This window comes from Rhopilema esculentum, chromosome 20 (assembly GCF_057945365.1).
Source record: "Rhopilema esculentum isolate cy_ngs chromosome 20, ASM5794536v1, whole genome shotgun sequence".
In the NCBI taxonomy this organism is placed as follows: Eukaryota; Metazoa; Cnidaria; class Scyphozoa; order Rhizostomeae; family Rhizostomatidae; genus Rhopilema; species Rhopilema esculentum.
Window position 1 is genome coordinate 9,001,753 of NC_142834.1, and position 27,167 is coordinate 9,028,919.

Below are 27,167 nucleotides of genomic sequence, written 5' to 3' on the forward strand. Positions count from 1 at the left end.
ACATGAAATTAAAGTAACCCAGTATTGTTTTCTCTGTTTTCTGAGAAAGATTATTAAGTTTTAGGAAACTGTCCAGAGGATGGTTAGGCACATTTCCAGACTTCGGTTAATGATTCTTATGATCATCAAAATAAAAGACACTTTTGATGCTTGTTAAATAAACGTAGGGTTATCAAAATAACAAATGGAGCAGTAGCGAAAAAAGTTGCAAAAACAATAGCAAAGGTACTTTTCAGCATGAACAAAAAAGGCCCACCCCCCCTGAGACCTCTATTACACCCCTGGCCTGTTGCATACCATTAGGCTAGGAAGTGATTTTCTGCTGTTTACCTAGGGGCTGTACCCAGAATCGCATGGCATCGTTGGCAATTCATTTTTGAGCGGAGATAAGAACGAATCATTTGCATACTGGACATCAACGTCGAAGGAGGGGAAATGGTGGCTTGGAGAACCGGTGATTTTTGTTACACTGATAATTTACAAATTATTTAAAGTTCCAAAGTCGATTACAATTATGGGATCAGAAATAATTTCAATTTATAATTTCACCAACTAGAAGGAAATTTTGCAGACAGGATAGACACTCACTGTTAACAACGAATTAAACATGGCTGTTTGTCCCAGTTTTTCAGAACATGAAATATAATTCATTTGCTAACGTGAGTGAATATAAAGTCTAACAAGGTTTTTAAAGCACAAACCATGCTCATTTCAGGGCTTTTTTGAATTGAATCTCTTTTCGTATAAGACCTTGCATTGAAATCTCACTGTTTCCTAAAATTGCTAGAGAGATACCCCTGCATGACCTGGGCTTTTTGTGCAATCATCCATTTTTTGGGTTTTTTACTTTGTACGACAAATAGGGATAAGTTTTTTTGAGAAAATAGTTATTTTATTAATTGCATAAAGCTCTACCACTTCCTCCTCCTTCTTGAAGAAAAAAATTCGACGAACATGAAATATTGCTTTCAAAAGACACAGGATTTATCGATTTTTATGGATTCACTAAAACTTCCAATAATTCAATTACTCACTTAGATCTGGACGACTGCCAAGAAGCAAGGAGTGAAAAGTGCAGTTTACTATTTCTGGTCGGAAAATATCGAGAAAGGTATCTTACATACAAACGCAGTATAATACACGCTTTTATTTTAAGAACAACTCTTATAAGAAACGTCGGACTTAGTCTAAAAATAATCAGCCTGCTGAAATTCAACAATACTCAAGAGATAAAATTACCAGCAAAATTTGAAAAAAAGAATAGCAACAGAAAAACGATAAGCAAAATATCATTAATTACTTGATCAAGCACTTGTTATGTCCAGACGTTGCTATGCACAGGAAATTCCATTAAAAAGTAAGAAAGGAAATTTTAAGAAACACGTTGGGCTTAATTAATGCGAAAAAATAAGAAACGCCAGGATCAAACTGGAGACACGTGTTCTTATGAAAACAGCATGTAGGGAAATGGAGGACGCAACCAAAGTGTGACGATTCAGTATTAGGGGCCCTTTACATGAGACCCGAAATGAACTCATGCCGGTGTAATATGCGTTTTGGTACCCTATGCAAAAGTGTAACATTGTGAAACGCAATGTGTTTCAAATCCTGTAATTTCATCATAGTGCGATGTTGTTTGTATTTGTTTCTACCTAGCATCCGAAGGTAGTTTTTTAAGGACACTGAGAAGCTTATACTCATTCGTCACATTCGCTGGTCCTTCTTCTCGACGTGACAACACCTCGTGATTCCTACGCCTGGAAGTACAGAGAGCTGGCGAGTCTCCACACTCTGGTTGAAAGTTTGGTCATGCCAGACTTTGGCCATTTTTGGATTTTTTACTCTTCTATCAAGCATCATCGTGGTTTTCCTGGTGCAATGGTCTGATTACGTAGGGTTTTAAGCATACTGAGAGTGGTCGTGCTGCGTGTAAAATTGACAAAACATTAAGTTAAAAAATTAACGGTGAAAAATATTTTGTGATTGCCCAATCTTCCTGTAGGCACTAGATGTAGTATCTCTGTGTCTAGCTTATAAGTTGAAATGGATTTATGTTAGATAGTTGCTTCGTATAATAGTTTTGTTTTAACGTTTTCTATGGGTTTTCTTTGCAGATAAACAGCCTGACTACTGGGTGCCATATGATGGCGGGTATGCAAGAAGTATTTTGAATGAATTATTTTGTTTACCTTTCATTGACTTTTTACCTTTCTGCAGAGGTTCGCTTCGAGACTCGCTCTTTGACTTTGAATTCTTTGCTTATCATTTTAGAATTAGTTCATCTTACCGAAAATATCATTTTTAACTAAGCCTTGACTTGGGAAGTTTCAGGAAGAACCAAGTACTTCTAGTTCCGGGCTGTTTAGACTTTTCAATGCTTGTTTTTTTTTCATTTAATGGCAAAAAAGAGGCAAAGCAGCTAAACATAAAGAAACACATTTCTCTTGCTCTCTCAAGGTCTAAAATTTTGTATATGTTTTTTTCAGAAAGGCAAACTTTTCAAGCAGAGTCGACCAAGCTTTGAGATGGTTGGACATGGATCCTTCAACGAGGCATGTTTTATACCAGTTTTCTGTTTTTTTGGACAAAAGAAAGAACAACCAAACGATTTTCATACAATACAAAACCTTTGCAGTAACTGTTGAAATGATTTCTCACCAGCACCGGTGTAATATTAGAAATTGTCTGTTTTTACCTTGCCCTCTCTTTCATTTGGTGCGTTTGCAACACTGACAAGTGAGTAACACTTCATCTCGGCATTCCACTGCGCTTGTAACCATTGAAACGCCTTCAAATTGATTGAAAACTTTTGTGATAGTTGTATGCTTCTTATGCCAATAGCCTACATGGCAAGAACTACCATTTAAATTCGATCGCTTGTTGCTTGAAAACTGAAAAGAACTTTTTCTTACCTTCTTCCAGACCGTATTTTATTTCACTGTACGCAGCCTATCCTGATACACCTGGACATAAATTTGGCCCTGACAGCTCGCAGGTAACGTTAGCCCACCACAAGTGTCTTATGTAGATTATTACAAATCTGGCCATAACGAAGAGCTATTTTCTCCTTGGGTATATTCGTATTAAACAAAATAGCAACTACAAGATTGATTGTACTGAGTCACGTGACTAAATTCTCTCCTTCGCAATCATAACTTTTTGTCATGGGTGAGGTGAAGTGGCTAGAGCACTTGACCGAAGTCTTGAAGGTCGCAGGTTGGAACCAATGCTCGATTCCAGCCATGGGGTACCTTTCTATAGATCATATATGGGACTTGCCTTTACCTCTTTGAACATAGATATTACATAGAAAACGTAGAACCCATTATTCTATTACTGATCCCTCAGAACAACGCTGGTATCAAAAGAGTGGATGATATGGTTGGAGAACTTGTCAATGGCATAGAGAAACGTGGCTTAGTAGAGTGCACAAATATCATCATTGTATCAGATCACGGTTTGTACTTTTATCAATACTGCTATTAGTAATAGAAGATATCTATCTTTGAGCTAAGCGAGTTTACTTTTACAACATATTGCCTGTTGATCTCGGAAAATAACTGTGTAAACTTCTAATAAAAGTAAAATTCTATAAAGGAGTCGTTTAAGATTATTTGTGATTTTATATTGCATGGTTTGTTTAAGCCTCTGTAAACCAGAGCCTTTGGAAGTTGGACGATCACTTATTTGAAATTACAGCAGGTGCTTCTCTAGCTCTGAGGAAGCCCTGCATACAGGGGAGAACTCTCAGTTTTTTTTCTCATTTTAATTGTGTTGTGTTGGTTGTTGTCTCTACTCGGTTCGTTTCGGTGTGCCTTATTTTTATCCATTTACTGTATGTTACTTAGAACTTTTTATGGGATGACATTTTCACAATAATAGGCACGTAAAATGCGGCTGCTTGTTACAGTTGCCTCTCCAGATACAACATCGCTTTTGATCACTGACAATCAGTTTATTCTTTCTAACAAGTAATTTGCGCCAAAGATGTTAGTTTTCATTCCAAAAAAGCATAACTATTTTATTTCTGCAGCTGTATTTGTTGTTTTGATCAACTACACAATTCAAAGCAGACATTGATATGAACAGTAACAGTTATCTTACGAACTTAAAATTTACAAATTATTTCTTGCCTTCAGGGCCTAAATAAAAGCCTTGCATTCAATGATGTGTTTCAGTGCATGTAATCGCTTATGAAATAACTCGTATAAGTGTTCAGTTCACGCTGTGTTTCCGTTTAGTCCTTAATGCTCGAGAACTTTTTACGCAAATCTTTGTTGCATTGCTTTTTAATTTTACGCGTTAAATTTCAGGCATGTCAAACATATCTTGTTCAAAATCTGTTTATTTGGATACGGTAACTCTGTTGTTTTTGTTGTTCCTTTTTATTTCTGTTGTATTGGTATTTGTCTTGTATAGTTTGTCATTTAGAAAGTTTCAGCAACATTTTGTTGTCGCTAAGTCTTTGTTTTGTTCATGTGACATCTGATTACCCTTGCTATCGTGCTTTCCGTCGATTACAGACCCGTGATTAACTTGTTTAAGCTCTCTTACTACTTCATGTAATTTGAATCTTCGACTTAAGAATCTTGTGTTTCTTTGTAGATGATTCCTGTACATAATATCTCAGTGAATGGCACAGGACCTTTCATGGCTATCTATACCAAAAAGAAAGGTTGTTATTGTTCGCATTCATTGTGATGAATCGTTTGATCGACATCATCTTCATAATCATCACCAATCATGATTGTGATCATAGTCATCATAAATGATCAGAAATAATCATCAAATAATCAAATAATTATTATAGATTATGATCGCGATCATAAGATCGTAAATTATCTCCAATCTCCAATCATAATCATTATCAATTGTCACCAATCATATAACATCTTCAATTATGATCGCGATCATAAGATCGTAAATGATCTCCAATCTCCAATCATAATCATTATCAATTGTCACTAATCATATAACATCATCATTATTATCATCACAATTATAAATAATATCTATACCGTTTATTTCATAACAAATTACTCTTGTTTTTGTTTAAAGAAGTCTCCTTATAAACTTTCTCGAACATTTCCCTTTAACAGACGATGCAAATGCATTTGTAAAGCGGATGAAGGTACGTGAATCTCTTTTTTTGCTTGTACTCATGATATTTCGCAGCCTAATAGACACTTACGATCGTTCCGAAACTTCTCTGCATTTTTGCAAAGGAGTACTAATGATTATTTATTTCAAGAGTAAGCAACACACACAATTTAGACTTGAATTCATTTTCTTTCGTTTAAATTTTTGTTGGCTATAACTGTACGACAGTTATTGTAGATGAATTTTCAGAAAGCCTTCTTTGAAGCTGGACGTGTGTTTGTAAAAAAACTTTTTTTTCAGTGCAAAAGTAATTTTCAAGCCTTTTCCAAATATGATAAATTCATGCCCAAACGTTGGCATTACTCAAACAACAAGTAAGTGTTTATTATCAATTCTCTTTTCTAGTAGTAATTGTGTATATAACTCGTTTTATTCAATGAAAAGCAAAACTCAAATTCACTGTTAATTTACCTGTACCATCCAATGTGACAAAACACACGAAGTCAGTGAGTTTTTGCCATGTAAATCACTAAAAAGGTTTGCTTCTTTGCTTACCAACGACAGAAAGTAAAACAAAAATTAATTCAAGTATACAAAAAAGAAAAAGTATACTGCTTTTTATTTTAATATGTAAAGCAAGATCAGCAATATTTTGCTTTGTAGCAACAGTTTCTCAGCTGCTTATTTTGGCTTGACCATTGTTTATATTCCTTGCATGGGACACTTAAATATTCAGATAACGTGACATTTTCTAGGCGCATTGGGGATATTATTGTTGTTCCAGATGTTGGCTGGACAGTATACCCAAGGTAATTCATTCCTTTTTCTAGTTATCATACTGTAGTAGGAACCCTTTTTCATTGGCTGTTTATTATCAGGAGCGTAGCTAGCGGGGATGTAGGGGGTGTGACACCCCAAATACACACAACAAAAATCAGTTGGTCGGTAATTCTTCAGTTGGTCTACAAAATGCTTGTCGGGAAATCGTCGATCGGCAGGTGAAATTTCATCTACATTTTCTTCATCCATGTATTCCTCGTTAAATTTTATTACTGATGACATTACACCTTCTAGTCTGGAAGGTCAAGCGACGCCACTGTCTATGATAATGCTTATCAAGATATTAAAGGCGGAAGCAATTCTTCAATCCTTAATGTCTGATTATTTCACGAGCAAACTAAAAACGAAACCCTAACGAATTAGATTGCAGCAACAATACCATATTTTCATTTTTTTCATCCGAACAAAAGTTACAGGACGATGCCGCAGGGAGCATGTTAATACATAGCAACCCTGCGACCATAACATTTAATAGAACAACTCAACACTAATTTATACATCTAAATATTAAATATTACATAATACAAATAACAATTACATAAAGTAGCAAAACACACATAAAACACAAGTCAGGAGGTTTTCAACAACACCTTATCTAAATCTCAAGGTTGCGTCGAAAATTTTCGTATTGGATTCAAAAGACGATTTTCCGTTACCATACAGAACGATTTCGAGTAAATCTTTATTAGAAAGGTTTACCAATCCATGGGGTCGCAATAGCGCATCCACACTGCTGAAAAGATCACGTCTATCCATGCCATAAGCATGGCAGAGCAACAAAAAATGTTCCGTATCCTCAATACCATCATTTATCGGGCACAAAGGATTTAAAGTGTCACTGGAGTTATGTTTCAATATATGAAAATTCAGTTTGCTGAGTCCAACACGAAGCTGTGTTGAAATTGATAATCCTTTTGGATCGTGAATATTGTTCAGTTCAGTTCAGTTTTCATTTTTAAATTCCACTACATAAAATTTATCAATAACAAGACAAGCATACATCTAAAATACAAGAAATTAATACAATATACCAATACTAAACATAGACACAAGATAGATTGTATGGAGGGAATTACTTACAGGAGGAGCTCTCTCAGTAGTTAGACTAATCGAGGAGAGACCACCCCCTATTATAAAAGTATCTCATATAAAATTGCTTTCTTTAATTGACATTATGATGTTGACAAAACTATTTGATTGGCAGATGGCAGTTGTAGACTAGTTTTGGAGGTGGACGGATGATTGCTAGTAGTATTATCCAGCGTGACGAGATACCATCTGATACGAACTCTAGCTTTAAGTTGATGACAATATGACTCTCTTGAAAGCGTAAGCCTAGATTGTAACCACCTCTATTCATCTGTGATCTGCGATGTCTTTGTATCATCGTAGAGTCCAACTTCTTAAACAAATTTTTCAAAGTGATCTCGCGACCGCCTTATAGGGTTGACGATAACTGTTGAGAATCTTCTGTTTTCATCTTGGTAACAATTTATCTTGCAGAACTGGTTCCTGTACTAATGAGTCAGTCGGCCAACACGGTTATGACAACATTGATCCCTTGATGTCCGTAAGTTTTTATTTACGTTTTCCTAAAACAGAATTAATCTTCAAAGGCTTTTTCGTGCAATATGTGTAGCTTCCACGTTGTATTTTTCGCTTGATTGCAAAAGCCTTTGACACAATTCACCTGGTGCTTTTTCAGCATGCTGCCCGTGATATTTCATTTTTTTCAATAAAAGGATCTCACGGGGATAACTCTCGCCACCCAGGGTCAGCGTGCCAGGGTTGATCATATTATCATAACGAGTTTCCCTCGTTTTGAAAGGTTGGTTTTGCCACCAAGCCATTATTATGAGTTGTTTATCCGAATGTGTTTCATGAATTTTCCGGGAAAAGTAAGGTGAATGTGGTTTCCTTCTGACCTTCTTTCGAGGTGTTTTATTGAGACACTGTCTCTAGCTAGCTGGCTGTTGGCTCACAGAGGAGCTCCTCCGCACTTTGACGGTCTTGTACCTAATCCTGCTAGATTGCTAGCAACATTCCTCATCAGAGATGCTAAGAGAGAGCCAGTGCTGAGCTACACGACTATTATACAGGTAGTAACAGGTTTACATGGCATCAGTAGCAGGTGGAGCCTGGCCTGACTTTAGCCAAACAGAGCGTTGGATGCAGAGACCCAAACCCCTTTCAAAACACTCCCTTAGAAATTGTTTCAAATTTTTCCATTATTTTATTCTGAATATTACGCCAATGCTCTGCCATTTAGATTTTGTCTATGTGCATAAAACAATTCAAACGTTTCCTGTAATGTGTTTATGGTATTTCAGGCCATTTTTGTCGCAAATGGACCGTCTTTCAAGCAGGGAATTTTGGCTGACGAGTTTTCGAATATAGAAATATATAACCTCATGGCAGGTGAGGCTATGTTTTCTTTTTATTGGAATGAATTTAAGGTTCATTTCAGACACAACTTATTGGCTGTCACTAACAATGTTGGGTTGAGATACGAACTGGCGTTTGTTGAAGAAGTATTTTGTGGTTACTTCATCTAAAAATATACTAAATGTTGCCTTATACTGGTTTTGTTTTTCGCTATCTTAGAAACCTATCACTGAAGCCTTCTTTTCATAATAAAATATTACTTGCACTTTGAATTATTTATGGTCGAAGTGAGCGTATCATACTCATATATTGAAGATTAGAATCGAGGATTCCTTTTGCACAATATCTATACACCAACCAACCCACCTGGGATGATCTCAAAGGGTAGGGGGCATAAAAATGGGTCTTGATTGATAGCGTAATTAATGGGTCAAAAATCATTATCATACCCTTCTCAAAAGCTTCTTTAAAACGCTTGCTGCATCGCACGTTTGAGATCTTTTTAATTTAATATATCTTGTCTATTTCGGACCTGAAAACTTTCACAATAACAGCAACAAAAAGGGGTCTTTTTAAACCCCAAACTTTGCAGTAAGAACAATCAAGATGGGTCAGCTATTGGCTATTACTTGTCTGGAATACCCTAGAAGCTAATATAAGAGTGTGATAATTTTGATACCTTTTTCACCGGTGACAGTACCTTGCAATTAAGATCTTGCCAATGCTACTGATCCTGTCTTTATCAAAATCCATCATGTCTCTGTATTCATTGGCATTCCCTTTCATTATTTGAAACAGAAATTCTTCGGTTGAAGCCCGCAGCAAACAACGGCACATCAGGCAGCTTATCATATTTCCTCAAAAATCCCTTGAAAGCTGTGAAGCAAGCCACTGCCGGTGATGGTAACAATTTTACAATGGACTGCAAATTTCCAAAAAATTACACCGAAGCCAGACTGGGTTGCAGCAAATGCGCTTGCTACTACTGTCATGTAAGTAAAATAATAAAATGTAATGTAAGTTATTTTATGAATTTAAAAGTTTTGCTTCCTGATCATCAATCAAAAGTTTTCTTGCCTTTGGGAAATCAGAGCTTCAAGTTTTGTATATCGCCCGGAGAGACAGGCAAGCTTTTTCGCTTGCCATTGTTTGAAAGAGATTGCAAATGAGGTTGGTCACTTTGGGATTATACTGATCCAATCAGAGTCACTTGGTCTGGGAATCATATTGGCCGAGCCGATATAACCTTGGAGAGTCTTTTTGGTCTGGAAAAGTTTAACTTCGATCTACTGTTCTGTTGTATAGTTTCCCCGAGTAAGGAATATTTCACCAAAATCAAAGCTTAGGCTCGAGTTCACATATTACCTTGTGATCAAAATGACATGTTATTTGGGCCTTTCATATTCCCACTTTGTGAGTCTTAGTTGCGCCCTTAACAACACAATCTTTCCCCCTGAATTATAAATATTCTAAATCTAGAAATATATTTTAAATTTTTCCCATTTTGTTTCTTGTTTCCTAGAATACAATATATTGGAATCAAACAGTCTATCGGAAAAACCTGGACCTATCGAATACCGAAAGTAACTATATTTCATCTCTCTTTGGATGGCTCTCGATGGCTCAAGTCATTAAGCTAATTTTCAGTTTTTTGTGCTACTCCGAGTCCTTGCAATACGTTGCTCACGTTTCGGGTGATTTTAAATCAAAGAACTTTTAAATCAAATAACCCATTGGTTTCTACCAATTATGATTATTTGCCAGAGATTTAGGTGACGTAAAGCCAAAGTTTTAATGGTTTAGCAGTTTAGCTGCAATATTTTAGATGCAAGAATTTAAAAGTAATGCTAGGAGTGCATCTCGGAGGTACATCAACATATTTGAAGTTGTGGGGACATGCCATTACTTAGGGGTACCTTTTTCCTAAAAAGTGCGTAATTATCGGTATCTTCTTTTGGAAGATGTGCGGAAATACGAGTACCATTTGAAGAAACACGCAGAATTATGGGTACCATTTTTGCAAAATATTGCAAAGCTATTAGGAGGGAGGTTTAGCATTAACAAAATGAATGTCCAGTTAGAAATGAAAGTACGAAATTTGTGTAATGTTGAGATTTCGGGGCAAAGGACATACAAATTTTTTTGGACGATTTTGTTGTGCTTTCAAAATGCTATTTGCATTGCGGAACTATAGGTATAGTTTTCATCATGTTCGCAAAATTATTCGTCACATTTTTTCAGACATGTGCGGAATTATAGGTCAAATTTTTAACTAAAATGGCGCGTCCCCGTCCAAAATTAGGCTTAGTTACCCCTTCCCCCCGACCGATGAACACATAGAGGTATGAAGCATTTCAAAAGTGAAAGAGGTACATGTTGGCAAAAAAGGGTCGAATCGTGAGCTGCAAATGAAACTTTATCTCTGTTTCTGAAAAGTAGGGGAGGTACTTTGCCCAATGCCCCCCCCCCCCCCGTTACTACGCTTACGTAAAAATAAATTAGGATGTTCAGAAAAGGTTGAATGTATTGACATATATAAACCCGGGAATCTTGTCTTGGTTATTAGAAGGCCACTTACGGAATATTTTAAACATCTTATTTGGAATTGTTCATTATTGCGTTATTGTCTTAATCTGTTTCTTGTAGTTCAAAAAGCACTGGAGACGCATTTGCCCCTGGGAATTCCTCAAGGTGGTGCTGGGAAGCAAGGCTGCGTTTTGACCCAGAGACATTATGTCATTGGTTATAGCGGCTATTTGCATGTACCACTTTGGGTTGCTTACAAAATGACCGCAAAGGTACATATTACAAAATGTCAACAATATTACAGTGTACTTTTCTAAATTATTTGAATAACGTATCATGTTGTCGAGGGTATCACATTTAACTAGAGTATATGCTTCTTGTAATTAATGTTAATGTTTAAGAATATTTGAAGTAGGCCTTAATATAAAGGAATTCTCTACTTGAAATCTAAACCTGTCAATGACTTTCGAACAAAATGTTTTATAGATATTAAAATGAAATAGATAGTATATAAAAACCTAATTTTTATAAGAAAAACCTAATTTTTGCTGAGCCTCGATAGTCTATAAAAGGTTTGTGATTCAAGGCCTAACATTCCTCTTTGTTTTTAACTTTCTCCCTCCTATAAAAATTGTAGGAAACTAGACCATTATTCTTGATTGGTTCTTATTTTTCACCATTTTTAAGTCTCAATATTTTTTAGAAAATTAATCTTTTAATCTTTGAAGTTCTACTTTTCTGTGCAATTTTGTAACTTGTTATTTTGTAAATAACCTTGACGAAAGCTTCTAGTAGCAAGTTTCTTTTTGCTACCACATTTTCATGCTACTGATAAGGTGTACTGCAAAGTAGAAACTTAATGATTGACATGTCTTCCTCCAGCAATTGTCCATCAATATTAAAAGAATGGACTGTTTCCGAAGAGATCTTCGTCTTACTCGTCAGCAGTCTGCGATGTGCTCCGACTATTCTCGTTCTGGATACGATCGAGGACACATGGCTCCAAGTGGTAATACATTGAATTCATGTATTTTGAAATTTACTCATTGCCTCATTTTTGTGTACCTACTACTGAGATATAATTGTCTAATAGTTAGTTGTTTTCTCTTTGTAACATAATTCAGAAATGTTTCAAAATGCTAAAAGAACATTGCTGTGGTCTACTTTTACAGGCTCAGCTCGTTCACACCCCCTGATTAATACAATTCTTGTTCACAGGTGATTTCAATTTTGACCGTTTCGCAGCACAAGATACCTATGTACTCAGTAACATTGTACCTCAAAGCAGATACTTCAACCGGAGACCTGGTGAGCCATGTTAATTTTGGTCATACTTAAGTTTTGTGGCTATGTCAATTGTATAGTTTACTCACAGGACCATCAATCGATATATAAAACCTTTCAGAAATTAATGTGAGGAGAACAGATACAAAAGAATACACATTTCAAGAAAACTTTTTCGTTACACTTTAAAAGAAAAAGAGCAAAAAATTTGAAATAGGCATGATGGAAATATAAGTTTTCAACACGTCATGGCATGTTTATTCTGCAATTTCATGTATAGATCAATCGGTCTCCTTGATAGCCAATAAAATGAATTTGAAGCAAAGATAGGTTCCTAGAATTTTGTGAATATTACCAATCCATATGATAAACATATATTCTCCATAAGATGATTCATCTGATATACTCCGAACGAGTAAATTCAATTATTTTCCTGTAGAGCTAATCCTTTCTCGATTGCTATTTATGCTAAAGTATTTGCTGGAATGTTTCACAGATGTTTCATAATAAGAACTTTTACAGGTCTTTGGTATCAAGCAGAGTCTGTTTTCCGCGACTGGGCGATGAAATATGGTTCTGTGTACGTCATTTCTGGGTCAATTTTTGACGCTGACAATGATGGATTTCGAGACAAAGATGAGCAGACTAAAAGGTAATTTTACATATATGGATAAATGCCGAGACTAGGTGCTGATTTTGTAATGACATATTAGACTTGATTCAGATTGCTTCCTATCCAATGTTTCGTATTTATTGCTACCGTATTTCTGAAAGAAAACTTTGGCTCTCATATTGTGCAATTTTTTGAGCTGAGTGGTTCTGTTTATGTGGCTGCTTCCGTCAAATTCGATACACGTGTACCCATCCTAATGACTTTTTGACTTTTTAATATTTAGTGTATAGCCATAACTGTAAGGATTTGGTATATTTGCTGTAAGTCTTTTTACGCAAAGTTTTTGTATACAGTGCTATCAAAACCACGCTTAAAATGCTAAAGGAACAACTGTCTGCTGATCAAAAAGTACTGTGATGATGCCGATAGCGTTTTATGAAAAATGATCAGCACAAACATTTACCCAAGATACGCAATAATAATTGTTTATTGATTGTGCAAACCTGATTCATTTCTTACAGTATTGAATTGTTTCGTGTAAATTCAACTGCTATACCCGTGCTACTAATCCTTACCTGTGTGTAGAAGAGTTTTCGAGGTTTTTTGCCATTGGCCGAAGGACAGATGAACCTATTCCAGGCTGTAATAGCAGTTGCATCGTAGTGTTGTTTTTAAAAATAACTGTCTATATTGTGAAGGTGGACACATGACAAGAAAAATTGAGTGGCTATACCAACGCATTTCTACAAGATTATTGTAAGGTGTGACGTAAGCAATACGACAGAATCGGCCACTCCAGGCTGCGGTGGGACTTTGAAGGCTATGTCGTTCGTATTTCCACACAACGAAGAAAAAGGATGCCAGGTAAGTCAAATGCTAGCATGTAATCACAAAGTGATGCTAGCCTCGTTTCGTCATATGCTAGCATTGTTATCAAACCAAGTCTAATCATTTGAGGGTTTTAAAGGCTACGATCACTAGTGGATGTTTTGCAACGCTTATTATTACTGACTTTGCTGCTTCTTAAAAAGAGACATGCAAGTTTAAAAAGTGACATGCAAGTTTAAAAAATGACATGCAAGTTTAAAAGGAGACATGTAAGTTTAAAAGGTGGCATGCAAGTTTGAAAAATGACATGCAAGTTTAAAAAGAGACATGCAAGTTTAAAAAGTGACATGCAAGTTTAAAAAGAGACATGCAAGTTTAAAAAGAGACATGCAAGTTTAAAAAGTGACATGCAAGTTTAAAAAGTGACATGCAAGTTTAAAAAGAGACATGCAAGTTTAAAAAGAGACATGCAAGTTTAAAAAGTGACATGCAAGTTTCAAAAGAGACATGCAAGTTTAAAAAGTGACATGCAAGTTTAAAAAGTGACATGCAAGTTTAAAAAGAGACATGCAAGTTTAAAAAGAGACATGCAAGTTTAAAAAGTGACATGCAAGTTTAAAAAATGACATGCAAGTTTAAAAAATGACATGCAAGTTTAAAAAGTGACATGCAAGTTTAAAAAGAGACATGCAAGTTTAAAAAGAGACATGCAAGTTTAAAAAGTGACATGCAAGTTTAAAAAATGACATGCAAGTTTAAAAAGAGACATGCAAGTTTAAAAAATGACATGCAAGTTAAAAAAGAGACATGCAAGTTTAAAAAGAGACATGCAAGTTTAAAAATTGACATGCAAGTTTAAAAAATGACATGCAAGTTTAAAAAGAGACATGCAAGTTTAAAAAATGACATGCAAGTTAAAAAAATGACATGCAAGTTTAAAAAGAGACATGCAAGTTTAAAAAGAGACATGCAAGTTTAAAAAGTGACATGCAAGTTTAAAAAATGACATGCAAGTTTAAAAAATGACTTGCAAGTTTAAAAAATGACATGCAAGTTTAAAAAGAGACATGCAAGTTTAAAAAGAGACATGCAAGTTTAAAAATTGACATGCAAGTTTAAAAAATGACATGCAAGTTTAAAAAGAGACATGCAAGTTTAAAAAATGACATGCAAGTTTAAAAAGTGACATTCAAGTTTCGAAAGAGACATGCAAGTTTAAAAAATGACATGCAAGTTTAAAAAATGACATGCAAGTTTAAAAAGTGACATGCAAGTTTAAAAAGAGACATGCAAGTTTAAAAAGAGACATGCAAGTTTAAAAAGTGACATGCAAGTTTAAAAAATGACATGCAAGTTTAAAAAGAGACATGCAAGTTTAAAAAGTGACATGCAAGTTTAAAAAGTGACATGCAAGTTTAAAAAATGACATGCAAGTTTAAAAAGAGACATGCAAGTTTAAAAAGTGACATGCAAGTTTAGAAAGTGACATGCAAGTTTAGAAAGAGACATGCAAGTTTAAAAAATGACTTGCAAGTTTAAAAAATGACATGCAAGTTTAAAAAGAGACATGCAAGTTTAAAAAATGACATGCAAGTTAAAAAAGAGACATGCAAGTTTAAAAAGAGACATGCAAGTTTAAAAAGTGACATGCAAGTTTCAAAAGAGACATGCAAGTTTAAAAAATGACATGCAAGTTTAAAAAATGACTTGCAAGTTTAAAAAATGACATGCAAGTTTAAAAAGAGACATGCAAGTTTAAAAAGAGACATGCAAGTTTAAAAAGTGACATGCAAGTTTAAAAAATGACATGCAAGTTTAAAAAGCGACATGCATGTTTAAAAAGTGACATGCAAGTTTAAAAAGTGACATGCAAGTTTAAAAAATGACATGCAAGTTTAAAAATTGACATGCAAGTTTAAAAAATGACATGCAAGTTTAAAAAGAGACATGCAAGTTTAAAAAATGACATGCAAGTTTAAAAAGTGACATGCAAGTTTCAAAAGAGACATGCAAGTTTAAAAAATGACATGCAAGTTTAAAAAATGACATGCAAGTTTAAAAAGTGACATGCAAGTTTAAAAAGAGACATGCAAGTTTAAAAAGAGACATGCAAGTTTAAAAAGAGACATGCAAGTTTAAAAAATGACATGCAAGTTTAAAAAGAGACATGCAAGTTTAAAAAGTGACATGCAAGTTTAAAAAGTGACATGCAAGTTTAAAAAATGACATGCAAGTTTAAAAAGAGACATGCAAGTTTAAAAAGTGACATGCAAGTTTAGAAAGTGACATGCAAGTTTAGAAAGAGACATGCAAGTTTAAAAAATGACTTGCAAGTTTAAAAAATGACATGCAAGTTTAAAAAGAGACATGCAAGTTTAAAAAGTGACATGCAAGTTTAAAAAGTGAAATGCAAGTTTAAAAAATGACATGCAAGTTTAAAAAGAGACATGCAAGTTTAAAAAGTGATATGGAAGTTTAAAAAGTGACATGCAAGTTTAAAAAATGACATGCAAGTTTAAAAAATGACTTGCAAGTTTAAAAAATGACATGCAAGTTTAAAAAGTGACATGCAAGTTTAAAAAATGACATGCAAGTTTAAAAAGTGACATGCAAGTTTAAAAAGTGACATGGAAGTTTAAAAAGTGACGTGCAAGTTTAAAAAATGACATGGAAGTTTAAAAAGTGACATGCAAGTTTAAAAAATGACATGCAAGTTTAAAAAATGACTTGCAAGTTTAAAAAATGACATGCAAGTTTAAAAAGTGACATGCAAGTTTAAAAAATGACATGCAAGTTTAAAAAGAGACATGCAAGTTTAAAAAGTGACATGGAAGTTTAAAAAGTGACGTGCAAGTTTAAAAAATGACATGGAAGTTTAAAAAGTGACATGCAAGTTTAAAAAATGACATGCAAGTTTAAAAAATGACATGCAAGGTTAAAAAGGGACATGCAAGTTGAAAAAGAGACATGCAAGTTTCAAAAGAGACATGTAAGTTTAAAAAGGGACATGCAAGTTTAAAAAGTGACATGCAAGTTTAAAAAGTGACATGCAAGTTTAAAAAATGACATGGGAGGTTAAAAAGTGACATGCAAGGTTAAAAAGTCGATTTGCATGGCGCCGGGATAATTTTTTCACAATCTATCAATCTTTTTTGAAGAAGTAGTATATAAATTAGATTGAAACTGCCTGGTGTTCCAAGTAAAATTTGAAGTAGCTCAAAACCGTCGGCAGTTTTTCTGAAATATCATTCAGCCTGATGCAAAACAATCTTCACAAATAATCATCCGACACAAATTTTTGTAATTGAAATGATGAAATCAGTCTCATTTTCTCTCTCCTCATTTTGATCATATTTGCTCTTTTCCCTCTTGCAGCTAAGGGACTGGAAGAAACAGATGCTTTTCTACACAGCCTCAATCAACGACATTGAAAGACTGACAGGATCGCGTTTTTTTCAAAATCTCCCGTATCCTTTCGCTGCCCGTTTCAAGTCCGCCCTTCCATCTGAGCTATGGCCCGTGACTACCTTTTAACGACGTGTGTTGATCTTACAAACATAGCATTTCAAATTTTGATATATATATCCTAGGTAAATAATATTTAATTATTCACTTTGTATGATTTGTTTTAATTTTACTGCTAGTTTATAAAAAGATTGATGAACAATGGATCAACCCTTTTTAACTTTGACTGTAAGATCACCTTTATTTTGAATGCTTTATAAGCAGCATCTCCGCTGTATATTTTAAACGTTATCAAAGACTCTTTAAGTTTCCTTGTTTAAGTCTTACATTTAAGTTTTTGGACTTGCATTTAAGATATTAGGACAAGTAATTAAGTGTTCAATAAAAATGTCAAGGAAATAAGGAGATGATATAGTTTTTTGGCAGTACAGAACTAGAAAATTGCCTTGAAAAAGCAAACATTTTACAACATATTAACTAAAAGCTTTTTCGTCTGACACTCCTCAGATCATAAAACGTCAGAATAAGTGTCCGAAAAAACACGATGAAAAATATATACCCAGTTGTGGATCGAAATAGGCCAATCAGAAAAACCCAAGCACAAGACCGGTATAGTTGACCAATCAGTGCCGCGTGCCTAAAGAAAAATTACCACTGGAGTCCAAGAGAAAAAACGAACTCCTTCTGTCTACACAATAGTGGCTTTTTCGTTTGTATGTAGATCGATTCCAAAACTGCTAGATGGAAGGACGACCGGGCTCTGTCAATTATCCAAAACATGTCGTCATTTTAGAGTTTTGCACAATCTAGGTTGTCTAAAAGATGGCAGAATCACTTGTTTTAACAGTGCTGCTAGACCTACAAAATCGAGGAGGCTATTCTCTTTGACGGGCAGTTTTGTTTCTTATGTTGGAAGGAACATGCTGTTTCATCCTATCCCCCAATCTTTGGGTTGTGCGTCCTACGTACAAAGAGAACAACGAGATGATATAAGAAAATAGAAACTTCGAATGGTGCTCGGCAGCACCGCATTGTAAACATGATAACGATTTTCCCAGTTTCTGTCTCTCCTATATCGTTTCAGAAATAGTTTTCACAAAAAATATCATTAAAAGTGAATGCATTAACCACAAAAAGATTCGTCTTTATAAAATTTGGAAGAAATATTTTTACGAATTTTTATCGACTGAATTTCAATAAAGAAGAGTCATTGTCTCGACGAAAGCTATTGGGCTGAGATTTTTGAGAATCCAAACTAGACAATGCGATAACATCGTTGTTCTAATTCTCATCATAATCATAATCATGACCATCAGAGACTTCATTTTCAGCTCTTGATTTGTCAGTCTGTCAGACAAACTGCGTTTATATTCACCATCTTTTGATAGAAAAAAATTCATGTGTGGCTCTAAATACCCGAGCAGTAATGTCTGATTTGAACAATTGTAAAAGTAATTTGAATCGTGCTCTGTAATCGAAGGGAAACGGATAAAGCAAGTGTGCAATTATTACAATTTTTTATTGCGAAAATGTTACGAACAGCGTTTGGAGCTCCTGTTAATTATGATAGCTGGTAGTTCATTTGCCACTGTTTTCATAAGAACAACAAGAATAATTTGTGTAAGAAAGCATTGTAGATTGATGCTTCAATTTCAGGAACACATTTAATGTTTCATTTAAAAAAAAGGAGAATACAAATTACTTATTCATAAAATGATATAAAATAAAAACTGCTCAAAAGGAACGATTTCTAAAAACTATTCGATAATTAACATTTATTTTTAAAAAGCTTACTGAAAATGTCTAGTTTTTTATGTTTCATCAGGTATTTCGATAATTAACATTTAGTTCTAAACCTTTTTTCCTTCTAAAAGTTTACTGAAAATGTCTAATTTTTAAGTTTCATCAGCTACTTTGAGACTGTACGTCTCGCTTTAACATCCAAGCATAGTGCAAACAAAAATGCTTGATCCAGATAACTTCCCAGGTCCCTTGGATCGTGATCTAGTGTTTCCACGACCATGAGATCTTTATCTCCAATCTTCAACATACTTTTGTGGTTGTTGCCGCTACTTTCATTCTCTAATATGAAATAGAAGTAGTCGCATTCAGTTTGCTTGATAACATGGAAAGCAGCCTTTTCTGGAAACGGCGATCCAAGTACCACCTGAGGAAATAGTATTTTAAACATTAGATATATGAAGGCCGCAATTACAAAGCTGCTCGACGGATAATTGAAGAAGGCCACAAATACTAAAGCGTGCTGAGAGTAAAGACAAACAACAACAAATGAATTAGTAATATGTAACTAATACTTTGAAACATTGACATGTTTATTAAGCAGTCTTTGAAACCGCTCTAAATATAAAAAACATCTTTCGAAGAGTGATAATTTCATCTTTCCCCGATGTGCCTTTTCTCCATACAATCAAAGCAAAATCTGTATATTTCTAAAGCAGTTTGGTTCTAAAAATTTTCAGGATTAATATTATAGAATGATAAAAATAAATAATAAAATAATAGAAAAGCAGGGTTGTGGCAAAGTATTTTGTGAAAAGTCTTTCTGAGGAGGCGTTTTAGACTTGGCTTATGTAGTGACGATTAGATTAAAAACATCGCATTCCTGAAAATTGTTGCATGGATCACAAACCCACGACGATGAAAAATATGTCCACGAGGCAAAATTTCGATTTCAATAATTGAAAAAGCCAATCGATTGTCTCTGAATAATAATCAAATAATTTATCATTTTCTAGCATCTTACCAGTTGGGCAAAGACTGCGTTTTCGATGCATTGTACGTAATACACTTGCTCTTGATGCTGGATTCGCAAATTGTACAGGTCGAGACCAGGAACCGGCTCTAAAAACATCCCTGAAAATTGATTTAATGCTCATGAAGAATGGTGTTATGCAGTTTTTTATTTTGAAAGGTTATGAAGTGCAGTGAAGGTATCCACTACAGCCTTAAAACCAGTTATGCAGTAAGGGCCCCAATATTGGAGGTGCGACGATTGATTGTAGGCAACGCACAATGCCTGCCAAAAGTCTTGCAATCCCCCCTGACGAACACTGACGTCAGTTTGCAAAGTTAAAATCAATCCCCCCCCCCCCTTCCCCCCAAAGGAACAATGTTGGTTTACTATGAAACGGGTTAGGATTTTAGGAAGCACTTTCTTTGCGTTTTTGTATGATTTTTCACTAAAATATCAACATTGTTCTAGAGGGAAGGGGGGAGGGAAGTAATAATTTTTTTTTGGAAAAGTGATAAAATGCAACACAATTTGCTGGGTGTTCAAAATACTTTTGGCAGGCATTGCAGTTTCAGGGCCACGCAGTTAAATGCGCTGTACTGCCTTTCAAATAAAGATATCTCTCGAAACAAAGAAGCTTATGAAGCTTAGCTTAGATATCTTATTCGTTAGCATAGTTTCGTCTCGCCTATTTGACTTCCTCTTCCTGTGAACTGAGAGCATTTTTGGGAGTACTGGCTTACTATGAAATTAACTTGCCACAAAAGGAAAAGGAAAAACCTTATTATCTGGTTTCGATAAGATTTCATTTCAAACATCATTTATTTATCGTTTCCAGCTCACATAAACGAGCCCAGAGGAAAATGTTTGGGGACAACATCCTCTGAAGTTCTAGAAAGGACTCATTTCTGAAATAGTCTTATGACATTACATCCTTCCAGAAATATTTCTCGACGTTTTTATTTAGAGACATAACTATAGTGTGAGGTTGTTCTTACTTGTAATATTTGCAGTTGTCCCTCGACTTGTCAAAGGATAGTTTGCAACACCGATTGCAGATTCACCAAGTGCTAAATAGCCTTGTCCTTCCGAGTGAACTGGGCACCAGATGCGGTAAGGTCCAGGAGGTATTTCTGATCCATTCTGTGTAAAGGTTTTGCTTTTATTAGCTTTTGTAGTCAATATCACCAGCAACTATTTTCATATAAAGAAACAATGGGGAGAAGGGATCGCAAAGAGCGCATTTTTACAATTAAAGGTTTGGAGACAAAATCCTTCTGTCTAGACAAGTTAACTCTTCCCCTTTTCGGAAATGTATATTTTTCTAGGAAGTCACTGAAAATGCTATTTAATGCATTTTACTTAGGATATTCTGCTTGAATTGAAGGTTTCAAGGAAGCTTTTTTATGGGGAATCTCTACAAGTTACAAAAAAACCGGGTTGTGATAAAATCTTAGCTAAACTAGAAGCAAAGTTTATAAAAGCGTTGCACTTCTACAATCTTTTCCAATGGCTCCCCGGCCTTTCTACAGTTTCCAAAAATGCTAGTAGTACCGTTGATGTTTGAAGAGCTAAACGTTTTACAAAAAGATTCCTCTTTATTTTGTGGTATGGTCTGTTTTCCGGTCTGTCATAAAGTGCTTGATGAACAGGACGGTTCTAAGGCAGAGCTTCACAAGCTTTTGGTGTAAAAACAGGATCGGATCCAATTAGTACCGGATCCATTTGGATCCAAACTCATTTTTGAGGAGGTGTTTACACGGGATCGGATCTGTATGGATCCAAGATGCGCAGATTTGTGTGCTCACTCCAATAACGAAATTTTGGCGGCAATTATTCAACCTCAGAAGGGAGAAAATAATTGTTCCTTTATAGCGATTGAAGGCTATTCTATCTGCTTCATATTTTTGTTTTATTGTTTCTCAATAAGTTGCTCCTCAGATTTTGTTTACTTTATTTTCCAGCACAACTTTCAGCAGTAGAGCCGTCTCCTCATAAGTCCAACCAAAAACTTAGCTCTTTGGTCCTTCATCAACCTTTTTGTTCATTTGGAAAAGCAGACATTTTGATAAATAGATTTGATTGCTGAGGACAAATCAAGTCGAAAGATTCGAAACAATTAATTTCTTACGAAGTATCTCGAAATGGACATCTTCCGCCTTTTTTGTATCCGTACCTGTTTAGATCCGTTTCCAACCGTTTACACTAGTCCTTTTCGGGGTCGGATCCAAATGGGACCATCTTCAAAAGAGATCCCAAACTGGTACGGATAGCAGATCCAAATAGGATCGGATCCGCCAGGTCCCATGTAAACGCAAAGCCTATCCGTACCACTTTGGGTACGGATCCGGTTGGATCCTATAGATCCGAAGCCGTGTAAACAGGGGGCTTAATGAGATCATCAGGATACTGTTCAGGTAAAGGATATGTAATGTAGATTCAATAAAGACTTCGTTGAAAAATACTCAAGAGAAACAAGTTTTGCTTACTTTTACTAGAGAAAGTAAGTCTAGATTTATTCGGAGGTTTTTGCAGGCCCGTACTGTGAATTAGTGGGGAGGGAACGAGACTGGTTGAACTGTATATGCTAATTTTAGTTATCATCAATCGTCAATAACCTTAAACACATTCGAAGTCAGTTTCAGAGATAGTAACTCACCTTTGTTGTGATTTCAACAAAGACTGCCATATTGTTCTTCAGGTCTTCAACATCTATTATTTCGACAACCTGTCCATTTTCAGACTGAAAGCTTAAGGACATTACTTCTGCAATTATCTTTGGATGTCGATAATGCTTCACATCATACTTGCTTAAACCAGTAGCGTTGGCAATTTTGTTTACGAGGATGTCACCGAAATTTCCGATTATAGCTTCCCTCAGACAATTCCAGTCTTCAAAGCATGTGACTATACGCCTGTATACGGATTCGTTGTGGAGATGCTCAGCTACAACTCTTTTCTGGCGGCGATGGTGATGCCCGATTATGTCCAAGAAATCCATTGCAAAGGCAATTCAACCACTTGAAGGAAAGATAACAGTTCAGATCATTATGAAAGTTCTAATTACTGAACCAACATATAAATGTCAAAGTTCCTTCAGTTTAAACTTCCTTCCTTTTTGTATTTCATTGTACGATTCATTTAATGTTACTTGTTGCAAAAGTGGTAAAACACAAATTCAGACGAACATCAAACAATTTCACGGATCGCATAAGGCAGTTTATTTACTGCAAGAAGAACTTGTGAACATATTTCCATGGAACCAGGTCTTAATCAGATTTTTAAATTCTTCAGAATTTTGGGCTGTTTTGATTTCATCTGGAAGTGTTGCAGATTTTCAACCCTTGGAAACTGATAGCATAGTATTTCAAACCTTTGGTATCACAAAGAGATTTTGTACACGAAATGTTGGGTATGACTCGTCAGTTTTGGTAAAATATAGTCATTCATAAAATAGGGTTTAGATTTTTGGGAGTTTTTTATATTTCAAATGCTAGGATTCTTATTGATTGAAAATGGATAAAAGTTTCCTTCGAGTTGGCAATAGGATCCTTACAGGAGGATGAATTGTGAGAATACGCTAGTCGTAACGCTCTCTCATTCATTTTCTCTAGCTTATCCTGACTTTCTTTTGCTGCATAACATACACATATTAATGGGCAATAGTTAAAATTACATACTATAAAGAATCGATTATTATCTATTTTTTTTTCTTTGTCCCCCATATGTCATCCTTCCTTCCTCTTTTTCTTCCTTGCCTTGTCGATTTGTAAAAATGAGATTTCATTAACCTGGGGCAGAACAAATGACATCTATGAAAAGTTTCCATTGCTGTCTATCTTGGGCAAATTTTCGTAGTCGTTTATTGAAGTAAATTGTTTATTTTGAGGTCTTGTTTTAGTGCATTCTCGTTATCTTGATTGATGGAGATTGGCAAGGTTCTTCTCGGATATTCAGAGTAATTCTTTGCATTTTTCGGCTTTTCGACGTAGTATTTTACTGCATCGTTTGCTGGTGTATTTTCTGATAGGCGTAGTATATGTCCAAAAAGTTTCCATTTGTTTTTCTTTATCGTTATACTGATGAGTTATTTTTCGTTACATATTTTCCTTAAGTTGACAACAAATCTGAGTTGTCTTCGATGGGTGACATAAATTTCGTGTAGTTCTTTCTTCGTCAAACCCCATGTCCCTGAATTTTAAAGCAATAATGGTTTAACAATTGATTTATATAGTTTCAGTTTCTTTTTCACATGTATCTTTTGGTGCTTCCATACTTTGCTGATAGAGCTGAAACCTGCAAACGATTACTGTATTCTGCGTTTCATATCTTTTTGACATCCTAGCAGACTTCCTAACTTTTTAGTTCTTCTCCATTCTTCTTCTTTCTTATCCCTTCTTCTCGTTATTGTTGTCTCTTCAGTTTTCTCTTCATTTACTTTTAGGTCGAACTCAGCTAGAGTATTATTGCGTATCTTTTGAGATGTTCTTGTTCTTCCTTACCTTCAGTGGGGAAGTCACTATCATCAGCATAAACTAATTCTTTTGGTAGATGAGATGTGAATGCATATGAATGTTCTAAATATGGATTTTGTTGGTATAATTTTGCTTGTAATGATTTTAAACTTTTTTCAAACGCGATGTTAAAGAACGTACCACTGATTGCATCGCCTTGTGTAGATCCTACATTTGTACCAATATCATTATTCTTGTTGTTGCCCAACTGAATATTGATTGTTGTATTGCTGAGGAGTAGCCTTGTCATTCTACATTCGCCTTCATTCAAAAACGTTTGTAATACATCGATTAAGTCATGCCTCTTTATCGCATCAAAAGCAGAAGACATGTCGATTTCCTGTTATGTAAACTTCTTTTTCGCCACAATAAATTTATGCGCCAAACAATATCCCCTGTTGGTCCTAATTGTCGGTAGGCTGCTTGGGATGGTGCAAGGTAGTTGTCTACTTTTCTTGAATTCTACTCAATGTGAATTTCTTGAATTCTTCCCTCCTTCCTTCCTTCCTTCCTTCCTTCCTTCCTTCCTTCCTTCCTTCCTTCCTTCCTTCCTTCCTTCCCTCCTTCCTTCCTTCCTTCCTTCCTTTACTTCCTTCCTTTCTTCCTTCCTTCCTTCCTTTCTTCATTTCTTCCTTCCTTTCTTCCTTTCTTCCTTTCTTTCTTCCTTCCTTCCTTCCTTCTTTCCGTCCTTCCTTCCTTCCTTCTTTCCGTCCTTCCTTTCTTCCTTTCTTCCGTCCTTCCTTCCTTCTTTGCTTTTCTATTTATATTAATTGCTATCATTATAATCATAATCGTTATCAGTGCCGTATCTTTATCGTCATCGACATCTTTATCGCAAAACAATTGTTTAGAATGAGATATGAAATAACGATATTAGAGATAAAAATATAGTATTTTACTGTTTTAAAGGCTGTGGCAGGGCCGTCGCTATTGGAGGGTGTAAATGGCGTAATACCCCTTTGAAAAAATTGGTTTCCATAATGGAGAGTTTTTTATCATTTGGGAGTGCTTTGTCGACAATTTTTCAAACCTGTCGGCAAATAAACGATGGTTCACTCACTTTGTCGGCAGGTAGAACCTGGAAACGGCCCTGACTGTGGGACATATAGAAAAAACTATTAGAAGCTATCTAGTCCTCATATAATCATATAATACAATAAACTTTAAGATAAGAAATTTATAGATGAATTCAATTATCAAAATCAAGATTTCCAGAATGAAAGACTGCAACAAATGCATGAATATTTTCAAGACAAACAGGAACTCGACAGTACAAGGTCAATAGTTAACTTTCCATAAGATCCTGGGCCTCCCTCTCATATAGGTTGTTAAACGAGTGATCTAGGCGAAGATATCCTGAAATAATACCCATTCCAAAATATTGATGGAGATGTGTGAGAAACAGGAGCTTGTTGTTCCAAAGAGTTCACCGGAGATCAGTTGCAATAATTCTTCGAAAAATAGGCGTACCACGACAAAGAATACGGATGGCTCAGGTGACGAGGATGCACCAGCCCCACATCCCCCAACCGCCACACTCACTTTAACCACCTATGTGCCCAATACAATTCTTTTCAAAGGCAAATCGTCTGGTCCTGTACTGGTCTCGGTTTAGATTAATAGTGTGTGATTGGTTTGACAAACTGGAAAGACGGAATTACCCCCACCCCCACCCCCCCCCCCCCCCCCCCGACTAAGAAATTTAAAAAATGTAGTAATAGGTGCCACTTTTTGTAAGAAAAAGAAAGTCACACGTTTTGATAGAAAAGTACCCATTTTGCCACTGTCAAAATAGTATTATTTTTGTTATTTCATTTTGTTATTTATTTTTATATAATTTTGTAAATATAAGTGTAAGTTTAGTTTTAAAGGAAGTGAAACAATGATAAGAAGTTTCAGAAAGTCTGTGTGATCTGATCAATCAGCTCTGCCATCTTAGATGACATTCGTGACCTTTTATGGCCCCCCCACTGTTTGGGAGCTAACGTAAAAAGTCTATTAAGCCCCTTTCTAATAAGCCCCCCTCTCTATTAAGCTCCCCCTTTTTTAGCCCCTGATGTCAAGCAAAGAAAACATGCGCATTGAGTGGGTCTTTTGACGACGGGTTATCAACTGATCCTGGTGACTCTGATGATGATGAGGATATTGATTAGATTGAAAATCTTTCAAAGCTGCTAGCAACGTTTTTAAGGATCATTTGCATGATATTTTTATAAAAAAATGCATAAAGGCATTTTATAACTTGTTTAACTTTCAGTTATTATAAGCCCCCTTCTCTAATAAGCCCCCCATTCTTTCAAGTCCCCCTTTAGGACTCAAAAAATTAGCAGGCCTCCGGGGCTTGATAGAACTGATGTCCTCCGGGGCTTGGTTGGATATCAAACATCCTACCAACAGAACAGAAACAGCAGATAAAAGAAAATAGGGAGGGGATCTACTTCTTTCTTGTCTGAGCACACACAGAGTTTTCCTCACTTGAAAAGGCCATGGGAAGTCCCAACAGAAAATTCATGATAGATTTCAAACAAGCATGTTAGACTTTGCTCACATACCCATCTCTGTAAAACCAACCAGGCAGTTTATTATCTAGTATAATTTAATTAATGATGGACAATTTTCAGGCCTGCGAACCGTGCAACAATAACTTCTGTCGCATGGTTATTTATATTGTAGCAATATATTGTGGAATTACTCACCTTTACTATTGAATTCGCCCAAAATTGCTTTTTATAGAGTAGCAGCTACTTTGCAGGTTGATCGTTTAAGAAATGAACTGATTCAAACGTAATTTTTCTAGTGCAATTGCAAACTAGATTAAAATCTTTACTAGGTTCCTAGAATCCTGTCAACTTCCTCTTTC

The 27,167-nt window shown here is 35.5% G+C and overlaps 2 protein-coding genes across 3 annotated transcripts in view; one reads left to right on the plus strand and one right to left on the minus strand.

Annotated features, from left to right (window-relative positions):
- LOC135687033 (uncharacterized) overlaps window positions 1–13,606 on the plus strand; it is a 34,582-nt gene extending 20,976 nt beyond the window's left edge. The window contains exons 8-27 of the mRNA XM_089114663.1: window positions 335–454; window positions 1,039–1,111; window positions 2,115–2,151; window positions 2,487–2,552; window positions 2,923–2,995; window positions 3,349–3,457; window positions 4,314–4,357; window positions 4,606–4,675; window positions 5,100–5,131; window positions 5,401–5,474; window positions 5,856–5,909; window positions 7,444–7,510; window positions 8,271–8,358; window positions 9,124–9,317; window positions 9,848–9,908; window positions 10,972–11,123; window positions 11,734–11,860; window positions 12,070–12,159; window positions 12,658–12,787; window positions 13,447–13,606. Of these exons, the coding sequence (XP_088970789.1) occupies window positions 335–454; window positions 1,039–1,111; window positions 2,115–2,151; window positions 2,487–2,552; window positions 2,923–2,995; window positions 3,349–3,457; window positions 4,314–4,357; window positions 4,606–4,675; window positions 5,100–5,131; window positions 5,401–5,474; window positions 5,856–5,909; window positions 7,444–7,510; window positions 8,271–8,358; window positions 9,124–9,317; window positions 9,848–9,908; window positions 10,972–11,123; window positions 11,734–11,860; window positions 12,070–12,159; window positions 12,658–12,787; window positions 13,447–13,471 (1,686 nt within the window). The 3' untranslated portion in view covers window positions 13,472–13,606. The remainder of the gene's footprint in view (window positions 1–334; window positions 455–1,038; window positions 1,112–2,114; window positions 2,152–2,486; window positions 2,553–2,922; window positions 2,996–3,348; window positions 3,458–4,313; window positions 4,358–4,605; window positions 4,676–5,099; window positions 5,132–5,400; window positions 5,475–5,855; window positions 5,910–7,443; window positions 7,511–8,270; window positions 8,359–9,123; window positions 9,318–9,847; window positions 9,909–10,971; window positions 11,124–11,733; window positions 11,861–12,069; window positions 12,160–12,657; window positions 12,788–13,446) is intronic.
- A 5,085-nt stretch (window positions 13,607–18,691) lies between these two features.
- Window positions 18,692–27,154, minus strand: LOC135687036 (uncharacterized). 2 transcript variants are annotated; one of them, XM_065203470.2, is made up of 6 exons: window positions 27,004–27,138; window positions 25,778–25,950; window positions 22,453–22,813; window positions 20,792–20,936; window positions 19,806–19,915; window positions 18,692–19,208 (listed from the first exon to the last, which is right to left on the minus strand). In XM_065203470.2, the coding sequence occupies exons 3-6, from the start codon at window positions 22,792–22,794 to the stop codon at window positions 18,951–18,953; spliced, it is 855 nt and encodes a 284-aa protein (XP_065059542.2). In that variant the 5' UTR covers window positions 22,795–22,813; window positions 25,778–25,950; window positions 27,004–27,138; the 3' UTR covers window positions 18,692–18,950. The 2 variants fall into 2 exon arrangements, with proteins under 2 accessions (XP_065059542.2, XP_065059541.2); XM_065203469.2 differs by lacking the exon at window positions 25,778–25,950 and having other exon boundaries at window positions 27,004–27,154.
- Window positions 27,155–27,167: the final 13 nt, after the last annotated feature.